This window comes from Oncorhynchus keta, unplaced genomic scaffold, assembly GCF_023373465.1.
Source record: "Oncorhynchus keta strain PuntledgeMale-10-30-2019 unplaced genomic scaffold, Oket_V2 Un_contig_24212_pilon_pilon, whole genome shotgun sequence".
In the NCBI taxonomy this organism is placed as follows: domain Eukaryota; kingdom Metazoa; phylum Chordata; class Actinopteri; order Salmoniformes; family Salmonidae; genus Oncorhynchus; species Oncorhynchus keta.
In genome coordinates this window covers 12,501-22,500 of record NW_026283783.1, presented here as the reverse complement: position 1 = coordinate 22,500, position 10,000 = coordinate 12,501, and the positions used below count along the sequence as shown (strand labels likewise).

General features: G+C 44.6%; 1 protein-coding gene and 2 long non-coding RNA genes across 8 annotated transcripts in view; 1 reads left to right on the top strand and 2 right to left on the bottom strand.

Moving 5' to 3' along the window:
• Positions 1-2,879, top strand: part of LOC118381278 (dickkopf-related protein 2-like) — a 4,122-nt gene extending 1,243 nt beyond the window's left edge. Inside the window, exons 2-4 of the mRNA XM_052505587.1 lie at positions 1,592-1,748; positions 2,204-2,341; positions 2,587-2,879. Coding sequence (XP_052361547.1) covers positions 1,592-1,748; positions 2,204-2,341; positions 2,587-2,879 — 588 coding nt within the window. The remainder of the gene's footprint in view (positions 1-1,591; positions 1,749-2,203; positions 2,342-2,586) is intronic.
• LOC127921972 (uncharacterized) lies at positions 2,652-4,811 on the bottom strand. Its single transcript, XR_008110096.1, has 4 exons — positions 4,492-4,811; positions 3,975-4,285; positions 3,116-3,623; positions 2,652-3,074 (listed from the first exon to the last, which is right to left on the bottom strand). It is a non-coding gene; the product is annotated as an uncharacterized LOC127921972 (long non-coding RNA).
• Positions 4,812-4,949: 138 nt separating this feature from the next.
• LOC127921969 (uncharacterized) lies at positions 4,950-6,594 on the bottom strand. Of its 6 annotated transcripts, none has more exons than XR_008110089.1 (3): positions 5,734-6,594; positions 5,517-5,702; positions 4,950-5,485 (listed from the first exon to the last, which is right to left on the bottom strand). It is a non-coding gene; the product is annotated as an uncharacterized LOC127921969 (long non-coding RNA). The 6 variants fall into 6 exon arrangements; XR_008110088.1 differs by having other exon boundaries at positions 4,950-5,702; positions 5,734-5,981; positions 6,044-6,594; XR_008110091.1 differs by having other exon boundaries at positions 4,950-5,702; positions 5,734-6,229; positions 6,292-6,594.
• Positions 6,595-10,000: the final 3,406 nt, after the last annotated feature.

Sequence of the window (10,000 nt, the reverse complement as noted above, 5' to 3'; positions counted from 1 at the left end):
CAGTTCATGTTTTGTAGCCTACTTAAGGGTCTCAGTTCATGTTTTTTAGCCTACTTAAGGGTCTCAGTTCAACATGTTTTGTAGCCTACTTAAGGGTCTCAGTTCAACATGTTTTTTAGCCTACTTAAGGGTCTCAGTTCAACATGTTTTTTAGTCTACTTAAGGGTCTCAGTTCAACATGTTTTTTAGTCTACTTAAGGGTCTCAGTTCATGTTTTTTAGTCTACTTAAGGGTCTCAGTTCAACATGTTTTTAGCCTACTTAAGGGTCTCAGATCAACATGTTTTTAGCCTACTTAAGGGTCTCAGTTCAACATGTTTTGTAGCCTACTTAAGGGTCTCAGTTCAACATGTTTTGTAGCCTACTTAAGGGTCTCAGTTCATGTTTTGTAGCCTACTTAAGGGTCTCAGTTCATGTTTTTTAGCCTACTTAAGGGTCTCAGTTCAACATGTTTTGTAGCCTACTTAAGGGTCTCAGTTCAACATGTTTTTTAGCCTACTTAAGGGTCTCAGTTCAACATGTTTTTTAGTCTACTTAAGGGTCTCAGTTCAACATGTTTTTTAGTCTACTTAAGGGTCTCAGTTCATGTTTTTTAGTCTACTTAAGGGTCTCAGTTCAACATGTTTTTTAGTCTACTTAAGGGTCTCAGTTCATGTTTTTTAGTCTACTTAAGGGTCTCAGTTCATGTTTTTTAGCCTACTTAAGGGTCTCAGTTCAACATGTTTTTTAGTCTACTTAAGGGTCTCAGTTCAACATGTTTTTTAGTCTACTTAAGGGTCTCAGTTCATGTTTTGTAGCCTAGTTAAGGGTCTCAGTTCAACATGTTTTTTAGCCTACTTAAGGGTCTCAGTTCAACATGTTTTTAGCCTACTTAAGGGTCTCAGTTCAACATGTTTTTAGTCTACTTAAGGGTCTCAGTTCATGTTTTTTAGCCTACTTAAGGGTCTCAGTTCAACATGTTTTTTAGCCTACTTAAGGGTCTCAGTTCAACATGTTTTTAGCCTACTTAAGGGTCTCAGTTCAACATGTTTTTAGCCTACTTAAGGGTCTCAGTTCAACATGTTTTTAGCCTACTTAAGGGTCTCAGTTCAACATGTTTTTAGCCTACTTAAGGGTCTCAGTTCAACATGTTTTTTAGCCTACTTAAGGGCTCAGTTCAACATGTTTTGTAGCCTACTTAAGGGTCTCAGTTCAACATGTTTTGTAGCCTACTTAAGGGTCTCAGTTCATGTTTTGTAGCCTACTTAAGGGTCTCAGTTCAACATGTTTTTTAGTCTACTTAAGGGTCTCAGTTCATGTTTTTTAGCCTACTTAAGGGTCTCAGTTCAACATGTTTTTAGCCTACTTAAGGGTCTCAGTTCAACATGTTTTTAGCCTACTTAAGGGTCTCAGTTCAACATGTTTTTTAGCCTACTTAAGGGTCTCAGTTCAACATGTTTTTTAGCCTACTTAAGGGTCTCAGCTCAACATGTTTTTTTATTAATGGTCTTTGTAACCCGAACTCAATGCTCAATGTTCACCTCAAAGTGAAATCTCTCCAAATAGTGGTTGTATTGATGAATAGACCATGTCCTCCCCTCATCCTCTCTCAGGTGTACCCCTGTGGCAGCGACCTGGAATGTGGCAAGGGGAGCTTTTGCCAGGCTCCCTCCAGAAACCCCTCCCCCCAACGATGTCACACCTGCCGACAGAGGAAGAGGCGTTGTCATAGAGACGCCATGTGCTGCCCCGGCAACCATTGTAGAAACAGTACGTTCTATGGATGTTTTAACAATGACATCGCACACGGTGTGTTGGTGAGGCATTGTACTAATGTTCTGTCTGTCTGTCTCTGTCTCTGTCTCTGTCTCTGTCTCTGTCTCTCGGTCTCCGTCTGTCTGTCTGTCTGTCTGTCTGTCTGTCTGTCTGTCTGTCTGTCTGTCTGTCTGTCTCTCTCTCTCTCTCTGTTTCTCTCTCTGTTTCTGTCTCTGTCTGTCTGTCTGTCTGTCTGTCTGTCTGTCTGTCTGTCTGTCTGTCTGTCTGTCTGTCTGTCTGTCTGTCTGTCTGTGTCTCTGTCTGTGTCTCTCTGTCTCTCTGTCTGTGTCTCTGTCTGTGTCTGTGTCTCTGTCTGTGTCTCTGTCTGTGTCTCTGTCTGTCTCTCTGTCTCTGTCTCTCTCTCGGTCTCTCTCTCTCTCTCTCCTTCCATCTCTCCATCTCTCTCTCAGATATCTGTACACCTCTCCCAGACAGTGTGATGACACATCATATCACTGTGTTAGAGGAACACACCAGACTGCCCCCAAAGAAGAAGGTTGGTTGGAAGAAGAGAGGGAGAGGTCAGACCAAGCTACCCCCCATCAAAGGTAGAATGCCCCCCCACACCACTAGCCCTGTTATCGATGTTAAAACGGCTCTCTCAGCATGTCGGATCAAATCTCCAGCGTTGGCCTCTGGCCATTTACTTGATTGAAATTGACGTCTGTCATGAGAGACTAGTTCTCTACTGTCACTGTTTTCTACATGTAGAACTAACAGGGTCTGTCAAGAGACTAGTTCTCTACTGTCAGAATGCTAAACTAACAGGGTGTCCCTCTCTTTTACCCACCAGGTCAGCTGGGTGACCCGTGTCTCAGGTCTACAGAATGTTCTGCCGGTCTGTGTTGTGCTCGTCACTTCTGGGACAGGATCTGTAAGCCCGTGCTGAGGCACGGGGAGGTGTGTACGCGGCACGGCAGGAAAGGACAGGAGCTGTTCCAACGCTGTGACTGTGGAGAGGGACTGGCCTGCCAAGCACTCCGTACAGCCCTGCCATCTTCCTCACCGTCATCGTCATCGAAGTCGATAGCAGCAGCAGCTAAAGCAAGATTGTACTTGTGTCAGAGGGAGTTAGGAAAGGAGTGAGGGAAGGAGTGAGGGAAGAAGTGAGGGAAGGAGAGAGTGAGAGAGTGAGGGAAGGAGGGAAAGAAAATAAAGACTCAACCACTGCCCCATCAGCTCCATCTTCCCCTGATGGAGAGGAGGAGGAGTCACCTGGAAAAGAGACCTCTATCTCTACCTGTAGACTGACTCACCTGGAGAAGAGACCTCTATCTCTACCTGTAGACTCACTCACCTGGAAAAGAGACCTCTATCTCTACCTGTAGACTGACTCACCTGGAGAAGACACCTCTATCTCTACCTGTAGACTGACTCACCTGGAGAAGAGACCTCTATCTCTACCTGTAGACTGACTCACCTGGAGAAGACACCTCTATCTCTACCTGTAGACTGACTCACCTGGAGAAGAGACCTCTATCTCTACCTGTAGACTGACTCACCTGGAGAAGACACCTCTATCTCTACCTGTAGACTGACTCACCTGGAGAAGAGACCTCTATCTCTACCTGTAGACTGACTCACCTGGAGAAGACACCTCTATCTCTACCTGTAGACTGACTCACCTGGAGAAGAGACCTCTATCTCTACCTGTAGACTGACTCACCTGGAGAAGACACCTCTATCTCTACCTGTAGACTGACTCACCTGGAGAAGAGACCTCTATCTCTACCTGTAGACTGACTCACCTGGAGAAGAGACCTCTATCTCTACCTGTAGACTGACTCACCTGGAGAAGACACCTCTATCTCTACCTGTAGACTGACTCACCTGGAGAAGACACCTCTATCTCTACCTGATACATGTATCACTAGCCACTTTAACTATGCCACTTTGTTTACATACTCACCTCATATGTATATACTGTACTCGATACCATCTACTGTATCTTGCCTATGTCGTTCTGTACCATCACTCATTCACATCTTTTATGTACATATTCTTTATCCCCTTACACTTGTGTCTATAAGGTAGTAGTTTTGGAATTGTTAGCTAGATTACTTGTTGGTTATTACTGCACTGTTGGAACTAGAAGCACAAGCATTTCGCTACACTCGCATTAACATCTGCTAACCATGTGTATGTGACAAATAAAATTTGATTTGATTTAGACTGACTCACCTGGAGAAGAGACCTCTATCTCTACCTGTAGACTGACTCACCTGGAGAAGACACCTCTATCTCTACCTGTAGACTGACTCACCTGGAGAAGAGACCTCTATCTCTACCTGTAGACTGACTCACCTGGAGAAGACACCTCTATCTCTACCTGTAGACTGACTCACCTGGAGAAGAGACCTCTATCTCTACCTGTAGACTGACTCACCTGGAGAAGACACCTCTATCTCTACCTGTAGACTGACTCACCTGGAGAAGAGACCTCTATCTCTACCTGTAGATAACTCACCTGGAGAAGAGACCTCTATCTCTACCTGTAGATAACTCACCTGGAGAAGAGACCTCTCTCTATCTCTACCTGTAGACTGACTCACCTAGAGAAGAGACCTCTATCTCTACCTGTAGACTGACTCACCTGGAGAAGAGACCTCTATCTCTACCTGTAGATAACTCACCTGGAGAAGAGACCTCTATCTCTACCTGTAGATAACTCACCTGGAGAAGAGACCTCTATCTCTACCTGTAGACTGACTCACCTGGGAGAAGGCAGTTAACCCACTATTCCCCTGAACAAGGCAGTTAACCCACTGTTCCCCTGAACAAGGCAGTTAACCCACTGTTCCCCTGAGCGTGGCAGTTAACCCACTGTTCCCCTGAACAAGGCAGTTAACCCACTGTTCCCCTGAACAAGGCAGTTAACCCACTGTTCCCCTGAGCGTGGCAGTTAACCCACTGTTCCCCTGAGCGTGGCAGTTAACCCACTGTTCCCCTGAACAAGGCAGTTAACCTACTGTTCCCCTGAACAAGGCAGTTAACCCACTGTTCCCTGAACAAGGCAGTTAACCCACTGTTCCCCTGAACAAGGCAATTAACCCACTGTTCCCCTGAACAAGGCAGTTAACCCCACTGTTCCCTGAACAAGGCAGTTAACCCCACTGTTCCCCTGAACAAGGCAGTTAACCCCACTGTTCCCCTGAACAAGGCAGTTAACCCCACTGTTCCCTGAACAAGGCAGTTAACCCCACTGTTCCCCTGAACAAGGCAGCTAACCCCACTGTTCCCCTGAACAAGGCAGCTAACCCCACTGTTCCCCTGAACAAGGCAGTTAACCCCACTGTTCCCCTGAACAAGGCAGTTAACCCCACTGTTCCCCTGAACAAGGCAGTTAACCCCACTGTTCCCCTGAACAAGGCAGCTAACCCCACTGTTCCCTGAACAAGGCAGCTAACCCACTGAAGACGTGAATGTTGATTAATGCAGCCCCCCACACCTGATTCAGAGGTTAAATACGGATATACACATTTCAGTTGAGGTGCATTAAGGTTGTACTGACTAGGTATCCCCTTTTACCTTTCCAACTCACTAGGTATCCCATTTGACCTTTCCCTTATCAATACTGTGTGACACTTAATGATCAGCACCTTATCAATACTGTATGGAAATGATCAGCACATTATCAATACTGTGTGGAAATGATCGGCACCTTATCAATACTGTATGGAAATGATCGGCACCTTATCAATACTGTGTGGAAATGATCGGCACCTTATCAATACTGTATGGAAATGATCGGCACCTTATCAATACTGTATGGAAATGATCGGCACCTTATCAATACTGTATGGAAATGATCGGCACCTTATCAATACTGTATGGAAATGATCGGCACCTTATCAATACTGTATGGAAATGATCAGCACATTATCAATACTGTGTGGAAATGATCAGCACCTTATCAATACTGTATGGAAATGATGGGCACCTTATCAATACTGTATGGAAATGATCGGCACCTTATCAATACTGTATGGAAATGATCGGCACCTTATCAATACTGTATGGAAATGATCGGCACCTTATCAATACTGTATGGAAATGATCAGCACCTTATCAATACTGTGTGGAAATGATCAGCACCTTATCAATACTGTGTGGAAATGATCAGCACCTTATCAATACTGTATGGAAATGATCGGCACCTTATCAATACTGTATGGAAATGATCAGCACCTTATCAATACTGTGTGGAAATGATCAGCACCTTATCAATACTGTGTGGAAATGATCGGCACCTTATCAATACTGTATGGAAATGATCAGCACCTTATCAATACTGTATGGAAATGATCAGCACCTTATCAATACTGTGTGGAAATGATCAGCACCTTATCAATACTGTGTGGAAATGATCAGCACCTTATCAATACTGTGTGGAAATGATCAGCACCTTATCAATACTGTATGGAAATGATCGGCACCTTATCAATACTGTGTGGAAATGATCGACACCTTATCAATACTGTGTGGAAATGATCGGCACCTTATCAATACTGTATGGAAATGATCGGCACCTTATCAATACTGTGTGGAAAATGATCAGCACCTTATCAATACTGTATGGAAATGATCGGCACCTTATCAATACTGTGTGGAAATGATCGGCACCTTATCAATACTGTATGGAAATGATCGGCACCTTATCAATACTGTGTGGAAATGATTGGCACCTTATCAATACTGTGTGGAAATGATCGGCACCTTGTTTGATGTTTGATCATTGTGCTATCATAGGACTTCTAGAAGCATCTGAATAAATTAACATTAAACTATTAAAGAATCAGATTGTCAAACAAACATTACGTGTTGATTCATGTAAGGCTTTTATATAAATGTTTTTGGTGATCAATTGTTTGAATGAAGGACATCAAATCAAATCAAATGTATTTATAAAGCCCTTCGTACATCAGCTGATGTCTCAAAGTGCTGTACAGAAACCCAGCCTAAAACCCCCAAACAGCAAGCAATGCAGGTGTAAAAGCACGGTGGCTAGGAAAAACTCCCTTGAAAGGCCAGAACCTAGGAGGAAACCTAGAGAGGAACCAGGCTCTGAGGCGTGGCTAGGAAAACCCCCTAGAAAGGTCAGAACCTAGGAAGAAACCTAGAGAGGAACCAGGCTATGTGGGGTGGCCAGTCCTCTTCTGGCTGTGCCGGTGGAGATTATAACAGAACTTGGCAAAGATGTTCAAATGTTCATAAATTACCAGCATGGTCAAATAATAGTAATCACAGTAGTTGTTGAGGGTGTAGCAAGTCAGCACCTCAGGAGTAAATGTCAGTTTGCTTTTCAGCCGATCATTCAGAGTATCTCTACCACTCCTGCTGTCTCTAGAGAGTTGAAAACACCAGATCTGGGACAGGTAGCACGTCCGGTGAACAGGTCAGGGTGCCATAGCCGCAGGCAGAACAGTTGAAACTGGAGCAGCAGCACGACCAGGTGGACTGGGGACAGCAAGGAGCCATCATGCCAGGTAGTCCTGAGGCATGGTCTTAGGGCTCAGGTCCTCCGAGAGAGAGAAAGAAAGAGAGAATTAGAGAAAGCATACTTAAATTCACACAGGACACCGGATAAGACAGGAGAAGTACTCCAGATATAACAAACTGACCCTAGCCCCCGACACATAAACTACTGCAGCATAAATACTGGAGGCTGAGACAGGAGGGATCAGGAGACACTGTCCAACGATACCCTCGGACAGGGCCAAACAGGAAGAATATAACCCCACCCACTTTGCCAAAGCACAGCCCCCACACCACTAGACGGATATCTTCAACCACCAACTGACCATCCTGAGACAATGCCGAGTATAGCCCACAAATATCTCCGCCACGGCACAACCCAAGGGGGGCGCCAACCCAGACAGGAAGATCACGTCAGTGACTCAAGCCACTCAAGTGACGCACTCCTCCTTGGGACGGCATGAGAGAGCCCCAGTAAGCCAGTGACTCAGCCCCTGTAATAGGGTTAGAGGCAGAGAATCCCAGTGGAAAGAGGGGAACCGGCCAGACAGAGACAGTAAGGGTGGCATGGAATAATTTTTCTGCATAATTTTTGCAAATCAAATATTGTGATGTGTGAGGAGAGGAGAGAGAAAGAGAGGGAGGAGAGAGAGGGTGAGGAGAGAGAGAGATGGATGAGAGAGGAGAGAGAAAGAGAGGAGAGATGAGAGAGAGAGAGAGAGATGAGAGAGGGAGTCTCTCTGAGACTGTTGAATCCAGGACTCTGGTACAGCTATATTACAGTCTCTGAGACTGATGAATCCAGGACAGCTATATTACAGTCTCTGAGACTGATGAATCCAGGACTCTGGTACAGCTATATTACAGTCTCTGAGACTGTTGAATCCAGGACTCTGGTACAGCTATATTACAGTCTCTGAGACTGATGTCCAGAACAGCTATATTACAGTCTCTGAGACTGATGAATCCAGGACTCTGGTACAGCTATATTACAGTCTCTGAGACTGATGAATCCAGGACTTTGGTACAGCTATATTACAGTCTCTGAGACTGATGTCCAGAACAGCTATATTACAGTCTCTGAGACTGATGAATCCAGGACTCTGGTACAGCTATATTACAGTCTCTGAGACTGTTGAATCCAGGACTCTGGTACAGCTATATTACAGTCTCTGAGACTGATGAATCCAGGACTCTGGTACAGCTATATTACAGTCTCTGAGACTGATGAATCCAGGACTCTGGTACAGCTATATTACAGTCTCTGAGACTGATGAATCCAGGACTCTGGTACAGCTATATTACAGTCTCTGAGACTGTTGAATCCAGGACTCTGGTACAGCTATATTACAGTCTCCGAGACTGATGAATCCAGGACTCTGGTACAGCTATATTACAGTCTCTGAGACTGTTGAATCCAGGACTCTGGTACAGCTATATTACAGTCTCTGAGACTGATGAATCCAGGACTCTGGTACAGCTATATTACAGTCTCTGAGACTGATGAATCCAGGACTCTGGTACAGCTATATTACAGTCTCTGAGACTGATGTCCAGAACAGCTATATTACAGTCTCTGAGACTGATGAATCCAGGACTCTGGTACAGCTATATTACAGTCTCTGAGACTGATGAATCCAGGACTCTGGTACAGCTATATTACAGTCTCTGAGACTGATGAATCCAGGACTCTGGTACAGCTATATTACAGTCTCTGAGACTGATGAATCCAGAACTCTGGTACAGCTATATTACAGTCTCTGAGACTGATGAATCCAGGACTCTGGTACAGCTATATTACAGTCTCTGAGATTGATGAATCCAGGACTCTGGTACAGCTATATTACAGTCTCTGAGACTGATGAATCCAGGACTCTGGTACAGCTATATTACAGTCTCTGAGACTGATGAATCCAGGACAGCTATATTACAGTCTCTGAGACTGATGAATCCAGGACTCTGGTACAGCTATATTACAGTCTCTGAGACTGATGAATCCAGGACTCTGGTACAGCTATATTACAGTCTCTGAGACTGATGAATCCAGGACAGCTATATTACAGTCTCTGAGACTGATGAATCCAGGACTCTGGTACAGCTATATTACAGTCTCTGAGACTGATGAATCCAGGACTCTGGTACAGCTATATTACAGTCTCTGAGACTGATGAATCCAGGACTCTGGTACAGCTATATTACAGTATCTGAGACTGTTGAATCCAGGACTCTGGTACAGCTATATTACAGTCTCTGAGACTGTGAATCCAGGACTCTGGTACAGCTATATTACAGTCTCTGAGACTGATGAATCCAGGACTCTGGTACAGCTATATTACAGTCTCTGAGACTGTTGAATCCAGGACAGCTATATTACAGTCTCTGAGACTGATGAATCCAGGACTCTGGTACAGCTATATTACAGTCTCTGAGACTGTTGAATCCAGGACTCTGGTACAGCTATATTACAGTCTCTGAGACTGATGAATCCAGGACTCTGGTACAGCTATATTACAGTCTCTGAGACTGATGAATCCAGGACAGCTATATTACAGTCTCTGAGACTGATAAATCCAGGACTCTGGTACAGCTATATTACAGTCTCTGAAACTGATGAATCCAGGACTCTGGTACAGCTATATTACAGTCTCTGAGACTGATGAATCCAGGACTCTGGTACAGCTATATTACAGTCTCTGAGACTGATGAATCCAGGACTCTGGTACAGCTATATT